Here is an 18,324-nt window from a genome sequence, read left to right on the forward strand (position 1 = left end):
TCTTGAATCCCTGACTCTCTTTCTTAAAAACGTTAAACTGACCGCCCCCTCCCCCTTTCAGTCAATTCCCCCAGGTCCCTAATGTCTCCAAAGTCAAACAGGAAATCCCTTGTTTGGGCTTTTAGAGCCTCCAAAACCGAGCCCTTCCTACCTTTCCCCATACTTTTATTCATAGCATCTGCCATCTAAAATTTATCTATTAATGTCCACTGTATCTGACCATTTCTTTAGTACCTCCCAGCTTTCCTAAGCTCTGCATATCCCATAATGCCCAGTACATGGTCAGTAAAGTGAGGAATATTGAGGAGTCGACACAGCCCCAGGCCCTCCAAGGCTAGAAATCATGCATAAAAATAATCTAACAGGCAGTACATACTAAGGGCCGCCCAGGAGCTCCCAAGGACGTATCACTGTCCCTTCTTCACACATGCACCCAACAGGAAGTTAATATTACAACTCTATTATCTGGCTGCAAAGGGCCTAACCCACCACTGACCCATCAAGATTCCTGGTCACCAACACCCTTGGCTGGGCTCCTTTTCAATGAGAGCCTTTGGAGTCCCTGAGGAAGCTGCTCTTGATGTTCAGCTATCTCTTCTCATTCTTCAAATCAAGGGAACAGGAGCTTGTTATTAAAGTTATTAACTTTAAGAAAATTCACTATGACTTTGTTGTAAATCATTCATTACCTATCATGAAAATGTTACAACACTGCCATCCTGTGGAACTAGAGTAATTGGCATTCATCACTGCATTTCTATTTAGTATTTATTGAATGCATTCTACAGAAAGCATCACAAGGAAGATGTCTGGGAGTCACATGCTAGGCTTCCGTATTGTCTATTTTTTAAATACCATTTCTCCAATTGACCACAACTCCATAAGTGTCTACTAGGAATTTGTAAACACAATAACAATTTAAAAAATCCCCCCCCCCCCCTCACATACCAACCCAATCCTACCTCCACCCCAAATCCCATTATTCCTTATCAGAAGAATAAAGGAAGGGAAAAGAAAAAACAGCTAGCTAGATAAAGCTACAGTGGAACTGCCTGGCCACCAACCCAAGTCAAATTCTGTCCTCTTGGTAGCAGAGAAGATAAAAAGTCTGCCAAGAATTAGAAGCTTTTGGTTAAAATTATTTCCTGGGAGAACATCTGGCTTTTAATGGCCTCCAGTCCATGAACACAGCTGATTTCAGAACTCCACACTGTGGAAGCCTGGGGCACAGACCACCTTCCTGGACCTTTAGGTGCTGACTCCGGCTCTCCCTTGTACATTTCAAAATCCCAGACGAATTGATTACTGAGGAAAATGAAGAGATTAACTTTAATAAACTCTCTGGACATTCCAAGGAGACAGAGGGATAGCACCAAGTTGAGCTGCAAGGGGAGGATTCTGACAGAGGGAACAGTGTGAATGGGTCTGGTCCAGGCAACAGAACAGCCCAAATCAGCTCAACGGGAGGAATAGGAAAGCTGAGGCCACTGCAGGAGGGCTCAAATAGCTGTCTAAAGTGAAGGAATTTGAACCTGTGAGCAAGAGGAAGACACGAGGTTTGAGAGCAGAAGGTAATGTGATCCAAGCAGTGTTTTAGGCAGAGTAATCTGCCAGTGGCATGGAGGCTTAGCAGGAGCATGGGGTGGATGGAGACATGACCGAAGGGTGGCGGGGAGCAGCAGAGAAGAGCGGATCTAACTAGCAGTACCAGCTCAGAGGCTGAGAGGAGTAAGGCTCATCTCCACAAAATCCACACAGTTGCAGTCGCATCTTGTCTTCCCCAGTGAGAGCAGGGACAGTCTTCTATTCTGTTGCTATTATTATTTGTATCCACAACACTGCGCACAGGGTTTGGCATACAGAAAACACTGAACAAATGCTTTTTCATTCATTCACCATTAATAATGCATAGTGTTATCCATTATAGAAGGCAGCGAGGTGGCTCAGTGGAGAGAGTTCTGGGCCTGGAGTCAGGAAGACCTGAAATCAAATCCAGCCATATCCACTTCCTCATTGTATGATCCTCAGCAGGCCACCTAACCTGTTTGAAGAAGGAAATGGCAAACCACTCCAGTATCTTTGCCAAGGAAAGCCCATGGGCAGCAATGGCATCCTATGGTCCATCAAGTCACAAGGAGTCGAATAAGCAGTAGCAGAGAAATACATACAACTTCACCTCCAGATAAAACAAACAAAAATTTTATGAGCTGAGAAGTCTGCAAATATAAAAATGAAGCTGCCACAATTGTTTACTAGGTAGTGAGCACTTGCGTTAGACTGTGCAGTGCACAGTGCAGAAAAGAATACAGATGCTGGGGCCTGCACTGGGAATTTAGCTTCAATTGTGTGCACTCATTTCAATTTCTGCAGTAAGAATGGTGACATGTCTGGGAGGAGAAATCTTCAGTCTTAAGTTTCAGCTCTGTAACTACTTAGTAAACCCTTGCTAAGCTGAGGCTTGATGAAGCCACCAGCAAGGTACTGTGGAATAATCTGTGCATTGGAGTACAAGCTCTGACCAGCGTTCATCAAGCAGTTGAAATTATCCTATACGGAAGATATGAAGATGTCCATTCTTCATTTCAATTCTACAAAGATTGGGGAAGTCCCCCTGGTGCGTGGCTATTAAAAAACCCTAAAAACCCAGGGCCAAACCCTGACTGTAAGAAGGAAACTATTTAGGGAGGATATTCTGTCAACTATCTTTCAACATTCCTCAGATCTAACTTCTATTCAGGATGGGTGAGAGGCTAAGGCTCTGTATGAAATAAGATTAATGATACCCATAAAATAATAATCAATTAACTAATTAACTATCTAATTAGCCATCAAAGGACCACTGAATCTCTATGCTAATAATGGCAAACCACAGAGTTAAAAGAATTTCATTTTTACAGTTTTAATTGCTGCAAGACATAAACTCTACATTCAATCCATGAAAAGAGAGCTATGTTGGTGACAAGTACAAAATCTTGTTATCGTGATGGTATCATTCCACAATATTGATATGGGCCAAAGGATATGAACAACCTATAAAACAATTGCAAGTACGAACAACCTTGTGAAAAAATGCTCCAAATAAATAATATGTGGAGTGCACATCAAAATCCCGAAGTTTCACCTCACAGCCTGCAACTTATCAAAGATAACAAAAGATGGGAATGGCCAATGTTGGAGGGGCTGTGGGCAGATGGGCACAGTGAGCATTGCTGATAAGAGCTGTGAATTGGTACAACCATTTTGGGAAGCCACCTGGAATTAGGCAAATCAAGTGACTAAACCATCCTTATCCTTTGACTGAGAGATTCCGTTACTGGGCTTATACTCCAAAGAAGAAAGTCCTCACTGACATCAACATATTTATAGAAGCACTTTTTGGAAAGCAAAGAATTAGCCACAATTGAGGAAATGGTCAAACACATCATGGCTCATGAATGTTATCAGAATGTTGCTGTGCTTGTGAGAAATGATGAATGGGAGGAGCACAGAGAAGCCTGGACAGAGACACGGACTGATGCAGAACTACAGAAAACAGAACACAACAGACACAGTGACAACAACCACAGAGAGACCAGATTAATTAGAAGTGAAAGCTGCAGAATCATAAAGCACAAGCACAGCTTGAAACAAAAGACGAGAAAAGACACTATCACCCCACCCCCAGCAGAGGTGAGAGGTCTGTCTATATATTGATCACGTAGGCTGATTTTATTTTTATCTTAAAAAAATATTTTGCTATGTGATGACTATGGGAAGGGGAGGGGTACTGGGAAAAATGATGGTGATATAAAAACAAAAAGTATTTTTTAAAATAAAAACTTTTCCTGTGTGTGAGGGCAGAGGGCCTGGAATTTCCCAAAATCTTTTTTTTTTTTTGGTTGAAATTTGGGACAATGGCTGCAGATAATGCAGGGTAATTTTTTCATAATCTCTTTGCAAACCTGGAATAGCTGGAAAGAACATGTGACATAGTCAAGAGTCCTGAAACTTCAAGTCAACAGGATTCCTTACAGAAAAGGACCCCAAATGTACCCAAAGACCACCGTGAGGGATCATCTGCCAAATCTTTCACACAGCTTCATTACATACACATTTTATATTTGCCTTTCTCCTACCGAATGGTTTTTTGTACTAGCTTATACTATTGGAACCCTAAGAGTGCTCTCCACAGGAATCAGGAAGACTTGAGTTCAAATCCAGCCTGAGAAACTTACTAGCTGTGTGACACCTCGGGAAGTCATTCTTACCTTCCATTTGTCTTAATCCAGTAGAGGAAGAAATGACAAACCACTCCAGTATCTTTGCCAAAAAACCCCTACATACAGAGGTCCATGGGGTCACAGGGAGTCTGACATAACTCAACGACTAATAACAATAAAAACTGACGAGGTCCCCAGCACCCGATAGGTAGTTAATGTTTGGTGAATAGATTACAAATTGGTAAACTCATATCTATTTTAACATGTGTGGAATCCTGAATAAAGCCAGCGTATTTGTGGGAGGCTTCTAATTGTAATCATCAAGACATAATGCAAGTTACCAGAGAATTCATTCAAAAACACTACTATTTTTTTCTTTTAACCAATAAAATTACATTTCTCTCAATTCTCAGAATGGGAACTGACAATGAAATCTCTGACTGGGCAAATGAAGAGCTCCCCAGAACTTGGCTGTACTGTAAATTCTAGAAGCTCTCCAATGGTGACATGTGTGGAGACACAAATGTCCTGGAGGGTCCCTCTGCTAGGCTCAGAGACAACAGCCGTGGTCTATCACAGAGCCTCCAAAGGCCTCTGGACAAGTCACACTGTGGCAGAACCAACAGAAGTTCAGGGGAGGCACGCTAAAGTCCACTGTCTGGTCCTTACAGCCACAAATGGGAGGCAAACCAAGCACACAAAGATAGGAAGGATGGCCAGAGAACATGCCAATGAGGTGGCAAATGCAAAGGGAGGTCATGTCTGGCAGGGATGGGGGCCGTGGCAGATGTGGTGATACCCTGTCCATGTCACTCAGCCTCCAAGGCCTGCATTTTCACTGCTCCCCAGTAACCCCGGAGCTAGACGGAGTCTACACAGCCCAACACATCACTGTTTCTCCAGAGGAATAAGCGGTGCCCAGCATTCCTACGATTTAATGTGCAGAACGTTCAGCGATATGCTTGCTTTCTCTTGGTTGTTGCTTTAGATCAATGATTTTATTAAGTGTAGAGAACTTGGTGGTAGAAGTCCCCTACACTGATGATGAGCAAACTGTCTGTAATTTATAGCATTAAAAAAAACTCGCCGGAGGCACCAAGAAATCAAGAGCCCTGTTCATGGCTGCAGGACCCACACACCAAGTTTCTGATGCCAAGGTGGGTCTACCCACTACCCTACCAGATCTCTGTTACTGATTACTGTGAGCTCCCAGAGACCAGAAATCATACCATGTACTCCTCTATATCTTCCCCAAAGGGCCTGACACACTGCCACATCCATAATGAATACCCAACAAACATTTGTTCAGTGTGCAAAAATTCAAACAAGTGGCAAAACTGTGATCACACCAGGAAAGGGGGGAGGAAGACACTGGTCAAGGAAGAAAGAGCAGAAACAAACTGAAAGTAGTATATTGGATCCTTGCAATAATTAAACCTGATTGAACCCCAGTCTAAAAAAGTTACTAGACCCTTTTGGTCTTTGGAAGGACCACAATCTAAAAATATTTCTTGTCTCTACAACCAAAGAATATTAGGCTGAACATTCAGCTTAGGTTATCTTGCCACATATCTTTCAATGGTGGTTTCTTTCATAAGTAAATTTTGATTTTATGTGCATTCAAAACCTATGTTAGACTTTGTATTCTCCTTTTTTCTGTCTTAGGCAAAACTGCTGCTCCATCTGTAACATGTCCAATTCCTCTCTAGTCTCTTACAATATGCTTTGCAGTTATCTTACGTCGTGACCACTCAGCTTAGTAGAAAACAAGAGACAACAAGCTGGAAATAAAATCCCCAATTATAAAGTCAGGGTGGAATGGCAAGGTGAGGAGGGAGGAGGAGAAGCCCCCACCCCAGGTTCACATTCTGTCTCTGATCTATTTTGATGCCTGAACCTGTCCAAGTTCCTTGACCTCTAGTCCAAGACCACAAGAGGCAGGGCAGTTGTTAATATCGCACACAAACAGGAAAGCATGATGTCCATATTACTGATTTGACTTTCCTATTCACTCACTAAAGGACTTTCCATATACACTAAATCCCAACAAATGTAATCACGAAGCATTAGTATGGAGTAAAGGATTGCTACACTCACTTTGTTCTTTATAATGATGGTCCTCAATTAATAATAATGATGATACTAATAATAATACCTAACATTTTATACAGCATTTACTATTTGTAAAGCTCTAAGTACTTTACAAATATTATCTCGCATTAGCCCTAGGAAGTGAGTGTTATTATTGTTCCCACTTTACAGATGAGGAAACTGAGGCAGAGCTTAAGTGACTTGCCCAGGGTCAAACACCAAGTGAGTGTCTGAGACTGGATCTGAACACAGGTCCTCTTGACTCCAGATCCAGGGCTCTATCCATGGGGCCACCTAGCTACCCCATTATGAAATGTTATTCTAGGCAATAAATTAAATTTATACTGTAGGGAGCTCAGTAGTAAAAATTAGTTGTTACTAGTCAGAATCAACAAAATGGATGAGAAAAATTAAGACTATCACTCAAAGAAGAATTTCATGAACATGGAAAATACCTCCTTTGAACCAAGAAGGAACCAATGACATGTTTTAAACCAGGCAGTGACATGGCTAGATCTGTGCCTTCAGAAGATTACTGAAGCAGGTGTGTGGAAGGCACACTGGAAGCAGGTGCTTGACAGTCCAGGCCAGAGTGCTGAGGGCTTGATCTGGAGAGGGGCTTGTATGAGTGCACAGAAGAGACGATTGATGGGCTCCAGCCCACAAACCCAGGCAGCCAAGCCAGCAGAGGGTGAGGTCAGAACATCTCTGTGGGACTCTGAAGAGGAGAAGCAGGTTAGGAGCATGGGGAGGGAGCGGGGGGGGGGGGGGGGGGGGGGGGGAGAGTGGCAGCAGGAGAGCCACCTTTGACACATTCAGTCTGAGATGAGAAGAATATGAGGATCCAGGGCCATGCAAGTCGATGGAGAGATAGAAGGAAATAACACCCCTGAAGCTGAATGGGAACTAAAGAGGACGATGAATGAACAAGAAAATGAAGATAGTGGAGGATCATTAACGCAGATGCTAAAATCCCTCAGGAGGTAGAAAGGATTCCCGGTGGGGAGGAAGAACTCTGTAGATCAGTTACCAAACTCCATGAGAAAAGGAGGAAGTCACTGGTAGATGCTGTAAAAGGATCTGGCTTCAAAGTACTAGATACTGATGAAATGAACCTCTAAGGAGGGGAAAAGGAAGAGCATCCTACACCCTGACTCCACACTGGGCTTGGGTCCTGGGGCTTTGGTATTCCACAGTTACAGAATGGTCAAGGGTTGTTGTTTTTATCCAACAGCATACAAGGTGGTGATTGAGAGGCCTCCAAACCTGGTGTCTGAGAGGAGACCCTTACAGGCTCAGGGTTGTCTCGATGGCCTTGGGCTGCCACTTCTTTCCTGGGCTTCACTTCCCCCATCTGAAAAATACCTTGGAGATGCCTTTCCAGCTCAACACCCACCATCACCAATCTAGGCACTTGGGGTGATGTGGCATACAGGCCCTGATGGATTTGGGGAGTGGCGCAGACATTCCTTCTCTTGGTGGTAGCAGGCTCCAGAGAAGGGAGACTCAAGGAGCCTCAGCCTGCGACAAAAGGAGGACAGGTGGGACAACAGGAGCTGTGGTATTAGTGGACATCCCCAATTACTGAAGGTTTGCTAGCTGAACAAGTCTGGGCATCTTCTGGTCTCTCTGCTCCACACACAGCTAACACTGTTCTTTTAACAGATTCCCCATGTGGACAGCTCCTTTAAAGAAGCCAGGCTGGAGCTACCCCCCCTCTTCTCCAGGGGTGATGATTTTGGCCCTGCACTACCTGGCCTCTGATGTGACCACAAAAACAGGAGCTTGGGACACTTCCTGTCAAGAGAGAGCCCATTTCACTTTCTTCTATTAATTCAGTGTTTGTCATATCCAGCACCTTTCAAGCTTCTTTAAGTAGTCTGCAAGCTTTTGGATCCTGGCCTGAGATTCCTCTATACTTAGGCCTGAACTACACAGGCACTAAAGATAATGCAGAGTTAAGGAGCCCAGGAAATCCTGACACAGTCATCACTAGATGTTGCCTTAGTTTGGAGCTGAGCTGCTGAAGTGATCCATGAAATGATTTGCTGTTGCCACTGGTGCACAATAAAATCAACCCTCCTAACAGCCACTGAGAAAGTAGAGTCCCATCTCTTAATGTTCCCCAGCTTTGTTTATAAGAGTGTCAATATGGAGAGGTTTTCACTTTTCCAGTTTCCAATTCACTAAACAAAAATGAGATGTTAGACCTAGTAACAAGTAAATTGATGTTCATAAACTGTTTAAGAACTAAACCAAATAATAGCCAAACATTTAATATTCTGAGGGTTGGGTTTCATGGCTGGGGAGGAGTGGTAAAGGCTTTGCTAACTAAGTCAGATATTTCATTTGTTTAGGAAGCAGCGCTCTGAAAAGGAGGTCTAAATTCAAAGAAACAATGGAAGACCTTATGAGCAAATACAGAGTAAAGTAGAACTAAGAAAACAATCCAAAGAGCAGCAATGATGTAAACTCAAAAACTAAAATGCAGCCAAAGGCTAGGTCATTCTAAGGCCCCATTTTAGCCCCAGAGATGAAGAGATGCCCCACCCTGGAGTATCTGTGCTCATGCACTGTTCCTGTCAAACCTGGGCAGTACGTTGGGTTCCTTCTGCTTAACTGTGTGACAAAGAAGGCTTCCCCTGACCCCCTGTTGGGGGTGAAGAGTGGGGAAATTGGGAAATGACTGATGTCAAATATAAAAGGCAGAAACTAGAATGGAAAGAAAGGCTGGAAATTATTCTGCATAGGGTGATGCATAAACGTCATAGTAATCCCCCTCCAAAGGAAATAGAATATATTTCTCAAAAGCTAAAGCTCTGTTTAAGTAGGTGAGTGATGTTTGTGTCACTGTTTCCAAATATGATCCAAACAGAAACTTGACTGAAGTTCATACTAAGACAGTGGATTTGGAGCACAAGCTTTCTTTCACACCTAACTAGCCAAAGACCCATCCATCTGTGTTGTAGAAGACAATCTCAAAGGATAAATCAGCTTTCATTAATCATTCAGTTTAGTTACCATACTATGAAAATGATTCTCTTCTTCATACTCTACAATGGCAAGATTCTTTAGGATGAGTCAAGGCTCAGGATATGTCACCAAAGTGGAGCTTTTCAAAGCATCATTAGGTAAAATGAATTATGCCCCTCCCCCAAAGTAGCTGAAGCAAAAATGAACAGAATGTTTTCAAGGTTACAAAGTGTTTTCTGAGAAGTAATACTGTACATATTTTCTCTATTTGACAGGTAAAGAAACTGAGGCTCTGAGAAATTGTATGCCCTCCCTGTGGCCACATGGCTAATGTGCTGGTCGATTAAATTATCATTTAAGTGAGTAGGGGAAATTGTGCACAATCTGAAAGATATTAAGGATTTTTATACTACATATGCTTTTCAAGGGGTAAGAGAAATTTAATAGGACACACTGCAAATTCAAACCCCAACTCCTCTGAAAACAAATTTAATAGTTTGCTTGGATTTTTTCCTTAATGGAAGAGGCGTAACAAATTGCCTGTGAGATGCTCACTTTAAAGGACCTCAGTAAAAAGCACACGCGAATCAATTCTTAGCTGCCAAAGGTGGTCACTTACCTATGTAGACCCTCTTGCTATATCTCTGCATCAGCAACAGCACAAAGACGTGCAGTGGAATTAGGTTTATGATAAACACATAACCACCCCATGCAGAGACCTGGGAGGAAAAACATGATAAAATAAGATGACTGCAGAGTTCACTAAAACACTCGAAAATTCTTAGTTAACTTCCTAATGCTCTAACCAAGTAGCAAACAGATTATTACGAAATACTTGAAATGTGAATATTCTGCTGAGAAGAAGTTTAAGCAGCTTTTAATGGCCTATAAGTTTTGTTGAAGGCCCACATAGTCACCCAGTACAGAAATCCAAGGTATTTTTTCTTTTGTCATTAGACAACTCAAATTATGATTCACAGGTAATCTGCTTACAGGTATATACTTGAAGGGATAAAAAGAAGTGGGAACTAAGAAAAAAGATGGCAATTATTCTCACTTAAGATGAAAGCACATGTGAATTGCTTTAAAAAAAAAACTTACAAAAAACTTGATTTGCTTTTCATTTCATGGCAGATTACTGCCAAGAATACAACACTGTTTTAGAATGCTGCTGTCAACCACTTGGTCAACAAGAAGACTGTGAGAGCTGCGAACTGCGCCCAGATTAGCATAATCGATTGTTTATCTAGGAGGTATTTCTCCACTGCTAAAAAAGCAATTGAAAGCAAGATCCTAGTTTGAGCCTGGTCTTCTCTACCATTTTCCACCTTGACTGCCGGGGAGACAGACCAGTCTAAAGGAATCCTTTATGCACTTTCAAATAAACAATTTTACTACAATCTTATAGGTACAAGAAAAGGAGAAATGTGTGGCCAAGTAGAGGTCCAACCCTTTAATGAAGAGATAAAAATAGCCTGTAACCATCTGAATGATGACTAAATGGAACTTAATTTCACAAATTATGTGGTTAACAAACTCCTTGTTCACAGATAGAATGGTCAACTTTAACTCAAGCTGTCAAACTCCCAATACTCTAATTGTGTAGTTACAATTCATTACATGTACAAAAGGACATACGTACCTCATTATTAGCAAACTGATAATGCCTCAACCTTTTTTAAAAACTCACAATTAAAACCCCTAAAACCTAAGATGAGCTAGGAATAGTTTGATTTGATCAGTAGGCAAGCATCTTTGTGTCCCATGAGCTTCTGGTCTTCAGAATGATCACTGTGATACAGGACAACCCACCACTAGAATGAATGAATCCATCCATCCATCCTTTCCTCTTCACTTACTCAAGCACCACTAGAGTCTGAACCCTCCCTGCTGATGGCACTGATGACTACAATTGCTTTCTAACTGGTTTCCCAGGCTGCCTGTTCCTCCCTTCTCCAATCCATCCTTCAAAGAACTGTCCAGTGGAGATTCTCTTAACTCTCCAGGCTCAGGAGTCTCTAGAGGGTCCTTCTTGCCTCTAGGATAAAATACAAAGCTCCCCTCTCTTTGGCTTTAAAGCCCTGCCCAATTCAGTTCTAGCTCTCCAGGGGAAGCACACCATCCTCTCATGCTCTAGCCAAACTGCCAACATGTTGGCCCCATGAATGGCCTCCCCTCCTCCATATCAAATCCTTAAAGACTGAGCTAAGGCACATGAGGTCTAGCCTGACGCTCCTGGTCACCAATGTCCTCTCCCCTTGTTCTGCACAGACTTAAATAAATACATAAATGGGTAAATAAATGGATGAATGAATAAATGAATAGATATCTGAATATACAAATAAATGCTAGAATAGCATAGGGCCATGAAAAGACCTTGGGAATATTCTCAACGCATGGGCCCTCCTACATCTCGACATTTCACTTGGCTTGTTGCCTCTAATTTCTGATCCTGCATATAGTTACCTGGAGCAGTCAGTATCTGGTATTTTTCCATCCCCTTCCCCTTACATTTTAGAAGTCCTTTTTGGTCTCTCCAGGTAAGTATAATCTAATTTAAGAAAAGCTTTACTAGCTCTTACCTAAGTGAACTTCATTTCTGTTCCTCTTAAGCTACGGTTCAATAATCCACATAAGCCAGAAAGATATCTTCTGGACAAGCCTTATTCATTTCTCCCAACTGCCTTTCTCTTCTGAAACCCTGGCTTTTGGACAGCAGCTAGGGCTAAAAAACCAAATCCAAATGACACTGTTTCTACCCCATCTTCTGTGTATTCACTACAACCTGATTATGCTCAGGAGGTCCTGCTCCACTTCTTCTGGAAGTGTCATCCATCAGGATGCTAAGCATCAAAGAGGAGCAGCAGCTACTGAGTTTGACATGCCTTGAGAAGGTTTCCATCACTTCCAGGCTTGCACTCCACTGAGATGAAAGACATCCATCTTTTCCATTTTTGGCTGATAGCAAGCTATCTGGGTACTGCCATGTACTGCTTCCATCTCCTTCTTCTGCCCTGTGCCGAGAGGACTAGGGAAAGCTCACCGATGAGCATCCCAGGCACACAAGCAGTAGCTTTCTCCTAACAAGGACTCAGGGTCCCCTCTTATGCTACACTCTGCCCCAGTGGGGTCTTCCTGTCGTTTTCCACCTCCGTCACATTCTTAATCTCCTGCTATAGCTTAGAATTCCCCTGGGCCTCTTCAGATTCTTGACACCCCAATTTAACCATTGAAAATAAGAAGGGACACTTGTCCCTGATAATATGAGGGGTGCCGGGAGATGTGCCTTCATCGCCTTTCATTTCTCTTCTAGGAGGGAGACTAGTTTACATTTCTGCTGTCATGGTCAATGACCCATTATTTTATATTCCAAACTTCCCCATCTCTGCAGTGAGTTGCCAATAAAGCAATCCCTGCGCGTTGTCATGCTGGCTAGAGAGAGGGCTCCTGGCAGTCTTCCTCTTGGAGGCCCTTGGGGCAAGGGGTAGGGCCCCAGTCTCATTTGCTCACCATTGACACTTGGCATCTGCTTTCTTTATGCTTTTCTGGATAGATGGAGACCTCTATAGTGTTTCCCCTTGATAGAAAGAAGGCAGGAAGGGGTTTCCTTTCTTTCTTGGTACCCCCCAAGCTGAGCAACGCACTGCCCAGAGCCCACAATCAATGCTCAATAACTGCTTGATTAAGGAATACCAAATACTTTCTTGGTATAGCACAGTTGCCTAAATATGCTGAGAACAAAAACATCTCCTTACAGCTTATTTGGGAGAAAATTTCACAAGAATGAAAAGATCTAAGAATAAAAAAATTCCCCCTTAATTCTTTCAAGAAGTTCAAGTCACTAGCAAAATGTCAGAAATTCCCCACTTAAGATGAATATGCCTGTTTCGTTTGCTAAGAAGATTAAAACTTCATATTGAAACTCAAATAATGTCTTACCATATAGAAGTAGGATAAGCAGCAGCATATTGTCCAAGAGACTGACCCGGTTTTTACAGATTTCACCTAAAACAAACAAATAACAGTGAATTCAAACTAGAACACAAGGAGAGAGGAACAAATTGAAAGAATTTATGAAGGGCCTACTAAATGTGAGGCACCAAAGGAAAAAAAGTGAAAATTTCTACATTCAAGCAAAGTAGGGATTAGAAAAAGCACACTTGTGCTTCCCATTCCCACGGATGGGAAAAAGTGCTAACTTTTCACTGTAGAAGACATGGGTTTAGCTAACACAGTGATGCCAGTAACGCCCCATGAGCACCTCGGAGCTCATGCACTGGAAGGTGTGGACCAATGCAGCAGGCTCAGCCAATTTTCAAAAAACCACAGAGCAATTTTCTTCAAGACACTTTGACATATTGATTTTGATATTTCAAAAAAGGCCTTTCTTTTCCCTTTCAGGACTTCATTTTAACAATTAGTGTGTTAAATCATTTTGAGAATTACAGGGGCACTTTATAAATGAATGTCAGATGAAGTACAAACCTGGAAAGTCAACCAAGAAACTTGATTTTCCTCTTCCCATGTTTCAAATATACTACACAGCACAACACATGCTGTGCATGGTAATAAATGTCTGTAAAATGAGCATCGAGCAACAAGCACTCGTTACGTTCCTACTATGAGCCAGGCAAGGAGTGAGGACCAAGCGATCTCTACTTGCAAGGGCCTTTTTCGTTGGCTGCTGTTGTTTAGCTGTTCCTGACCCTTCATGACCCCATTTAGGGTTTTCCTGGCAGAGGCACACACACACACACTCTCTCTCTGTAGTGCCAATGTCATTCTTCAGTCACACAAAAGATTATTTTCTCTGTTTCTATGTTATAGAAGTGACTATACCATCAGAAAACGACAAACTTTCTTGAGAAAGTAGAGACTGTGTCAACATATGATTAATGCTTCTATATTAATGCAGTAGCTGGAAGCAATAACAGTTTTTTCATACTGCTTATGGAATTTCAGTTAATTTTTTTTCTTATCACAACAACCTACTCCCCCCACTCCCCATCAAAATAATTATATCCAGAGAGAATGCTTACAGTTACCTATAAAAGTCACACTGAAGCAGGAAACAGATAATTTGAAATCAGAGACTCTTGGTCACTATAACACATATGTAAAGATTTTCTATGAAGATGATCATAAAAGAAGTTGCAATTTGGAAATGGGTATGGGTAAAATCCCATTACAATGAACTAAAAGATACTTCCAGCAAATCTACAGTTGAAGAAACTGAAGCTATTTGGCCTATAAGAGAGGTCTTGGGGTGGGGGAGGGGAGGGCAGAGAGCAGTGTGTTAAAGGCTATGATAGAAGGATTCCCATTGAGAAGAGGAAAGGAATCCAACAGCAGAAAGAGAGATGGATTTGGAGATGGGGAAGCCAGGTTTCAGTCCTAGAACTATGTGTGACCCAGAATGACATCCTCACGGCTGTCTGGACCTCAGCTCCATTGGCAAAATGAGCAATCTGAGTTTCCTTCCAGCTCTGCCCCTATGATAGCTTATCCTGCTGAGGATGCTGAAAAGGACAGAATCTGATGGCCTCTGAGGACCATCTACAATACCTCAATTTCTACCAAAGCTCTATTTTCATGACTCATACCAATACGGAGGAAAAAAAAGCCCTAAAGCTATGTCATTGGAGACCAAGTTTTGGCCAGTCCTATCCATGATGAAAAAGGCTCCCACGCTAGGGCCTCGTGATGAGATGTTGCCAACTCTGCTCATCTGGGTGGTTCATCACGAGGCTGGTCCTGTCTAAGGGGAGATGAGCTGTATCACCCCCGGGAGTTTGTAAACGAAAAACAGCAGGACACCATGCACATCAAACAGGACAAGGTGTCCAGGGGCTCACTATAAAGCTTCAGGAAAGTGGCTGTATGTCATTCATCTGGTTGCTAAGAATTCTCCACCCACAAAATGTTCACTCTGAGTAGCTAAAATTCCATGGTCACAAACTCCAGGGACTCTGTTCAGCAGAAAATAAGTTTGTTAAAAAGAAAAAAAGCAAGAGCCCAAAGAGGCAATGACCTACTGCCTCTCTGAAGGAAATAAGGCCCCTCCACCAGTGCGACTGGACAGATGCTTGCCCTGGCCTCAGAGGGGAATGGTAAAGGGAGAACTCCAAGGTTCTGAAATTAAAGTGTCAATGGAGGATCTTGCATGCTTTAAATGTTTTAAAGAAAAGTGGACAGAGTGAGGATTGTTTTCATTATAAAGTAATAAACCCATAGAAAGAGCTTTACAATTTACAAAACAATTCAATATTTTCTCCATGTTACAAGGAGGAAATGGCCGTATCTTCTAACTCAAATATGAGCATTCTTTCTAACACACCAGGCCTGATCCTACCAATAAGGAAAAGTGATTTTAGCTGGATGGGAAGACTTCAAAAAGCCAGGGGGACCTGACCTGTAATGACACTTTCTATGTGAGTCCAGTACTAGGATGGCCAGGTGGGGCCCCTACTTCTGGGGAGGCTGAGGCTATTGGGTCAGGTCACACTGAGATAGTGAGTCTGGTGGAGGGAAGGGTCCTGCCTCAAGGTAGACAAACCAGACCAGCTTGGGAAAACGTGGTCATGTGGCTGAAGGCTCTGTGCAGAGCACTGCTGGTACTGGGCCCATGAAGGGCCTCTGCACTTCCAGGCAGTAACAGAGAGACAGTGAAGGGAAGGAGAGGAAGCAGCAGGAGAAGGAAGGGTGGCTGCCATGGTGAGATCCCTGCAACAAGGGCCAGGCTTCATCCTCTGATGCTGTAATATCAGGGAATTCCATTTCTAGGAATGGGCTCACTGTAATTTTACAACAAATCAACTTAGAGGCAAAAGCTCTTCAGAGTTTTACCTGTATGTAATCTATAAATAAATTTCAACAAATTGGAAACTATAATGAATAATTACTTTGATAAAACTGTTTAAAACAAAACTTAAATGATGGGAAGCAGAATGAAAAATCTTGCTCTAATATGTGACAAAGACCATTATGACTGAAATTGAAATACCATTCACAAATAGTACAACTACAAAAGTTTCAGGGCTGACCCACTGAAATTCAAACCAGAAAGAGAACAAGAAGGGCTATGATGCATCCCACTACCTGGAACAAAATGAAGGAGCTGGATAAGATGGCTTCTGCAGCTCTAAAGTGAGCTGTGAAATATAACCCCAGGAAGCAGTGAGGAAGAAGCATTTTAGGGCAAATATGCCAGAAGTGACAAGGATCAGGACACACTAAAGGAGAAGAAAAGGCTGCACAGGCTGCCATCGCCTTTGCGTTTGCCTGCCCACAGGGCCTTCTCCAGCCATTTACAACTCTTCTCCTAATCTACTGATAGCTTTCATTTTCCAGTTTCACAAGGTTGGTTTTGGGGGAAGGGAGATTTGGAGAGCGGCTTCATCCTTTCACTTGTGCTCAGTTTTGGGGGACACTGGGGACCCTGGAACATCAAGATTTTATAACATGAGATTTGGGTGCAATTAAGGTTAAAAATGGCTCCCTTTAGCAAACTTCTGGCAAAGGTAAAATACACAAAATGATGCAAATCAAGAACGTTATAAAATAAAATATACCACAAGCCTGTCAAGAATTGACCCTATTCAATTCAGCCTCATAAATACAACAAATTATTTTGCATAACTGGTTATCATTGCAAGAAATATGCAATAATGTAGCTTTAGCTATATTTTGTAATCTAGGAAAAATATATCTAAGACAGTAAACGTTTTTAGTATTGCTTTGAAGTTCAGTCTATATTCATATTTTTAGTTAGAACTGGGAGAAATCAATGGAGAGTAATGGAAAACTTCTGGGTAATGAACACTGATACAGCAAAGAGAAAAGCTAGAGAGCAATGAACATGAAAAATGAAGTAATCTTCATGCCTGTATTTTGAAGTTAAAAATTACTGAATTAAAGAGGTTTAGAAAAATGACATGTTAATAAGTGTTCCTTTGAGTTTAAAATATAACATTATTACTAAGAGTTTAGTGCCCATGAATTTTCTTAGGAAACTTCAATTCAAATTTCATTGGAGTTCTGAGAAAAGAGTGATACAGTTTTTTTACTTTCTAACTGACACATGAAGTACTAAAATGCAAGTTGGAATCACAGACAGTTACAGCACCTTAAACTCATTTTATTCCTTTCTCGTTCATCATCCATTCTGACTTAGTGATCTTTACTACTGCAGGTTAAATATTTAAATTGCTAGATTCTGTCAATTAGTAGAATTGCAAAAATTCCACTTGTTTCATGTTTCTGGAGTATTACAGTTTGGAGAAAGGTAAACTAATAGTGAAAGACCCAGCTACCTTTGACCAGGCCATTTCAAGCCAACTAGGGCATTCCCTGTGCTTATACCTTCTAGTCCATTTGGAAAGATCTCATGTAACAGCATTTTAAAGAGATGTTTTCATTGGAAAAACTCAGCTTAAAACCCTGTCATCAATATTTGAAGAACAGAAATATCTTAAATCCTTACTCCTAAAAAAGTTCATCTTCACTAGAAAGCTAAAGAATCTAACATTTGCATAGTGGGCAGTATGTAAATGTTAACAGCAGTATAAGTAACCAAAACAGAAAAAGATTAAAGAGGAATTTAGTTTATTTTTATCAATTCCAATTTAAATATAACCCATATTTATTCATGCACACTGCCCTTCCTCTCCCCTCCTTGCACATATAGCCTTTATTTGGGGCACCTTCCTACCAGAAGTGGTTGTTCTAAGTAGAATTTAATTTGTCCTTGCAAAGCAGACAAGGCATTTAGATGATAAAAATTATTAGATGCCATGCAGAAATGTGAACAATAATTTTAAGAAAAAATACTAGAGGTATAAACATGATAAAGGGACAAAATGACTTTTACTTGAGGAAAACATGATGATGTGTTTAGAAAACTCCAGTGAATCAGCAAAGAAACTGAATGAAATGATCAATAATAAAAAAGCATGATATGCACCAAGTCTCAAGAATTACTAGCATTTATATACAGTACTAGCAAAAAACACCATTAAAAGGAAAAATTATGCATGAATACAAGGATTTATATGACCACATT

The 18,324-nt window shown here is 41.5% G+C and overlaps 1 protein-coding gene across 1 annotated transcript in view; it reads right to left on the reverse strand.

Moving 5' to 3' along the window:
• Positions 1 to 18,324, reverse strand: part of STT3B (STT3 oligosaccharyltransferase complex catalytic subunit B) — a 95,581-nt gene that overhangs the window by 28,084 nt on the left and 49,173 nt on the right. Inside the window, exons 4-5 of the mRNA XM_072651113.1 lie at positions 13,203 to 13,268; positions 9,883 to 9,982 (exon numbers count right to left, since the gene is read on the reverse strand). Coding sequence (XP_072507214.1) covers positions 9,883 to 9,982; positions 13,203 to 13,268 — 166 coding nt within the window. The remainder of the gene's footprint in view (positions 1 to 9,882; positions 9,983 to 13,202; positions 13,269 to 18,324) is intronic.

This window comes from Notamacropus eugenii, chromosome 3 (genome assembly GCF_028372415.1).
Source record: "Notamacropus eugenii isolate mMacEug1 chromosome 3, mMacEug1.pri_v2, whole genome shotgun sequence".
Taxonomy (NCBI): Eukaryota; Metazoa; Chordata; class Mammalia; order Diprotodontia; family Macropodidae; genus Notamacropus; species Notamacropus eugenii.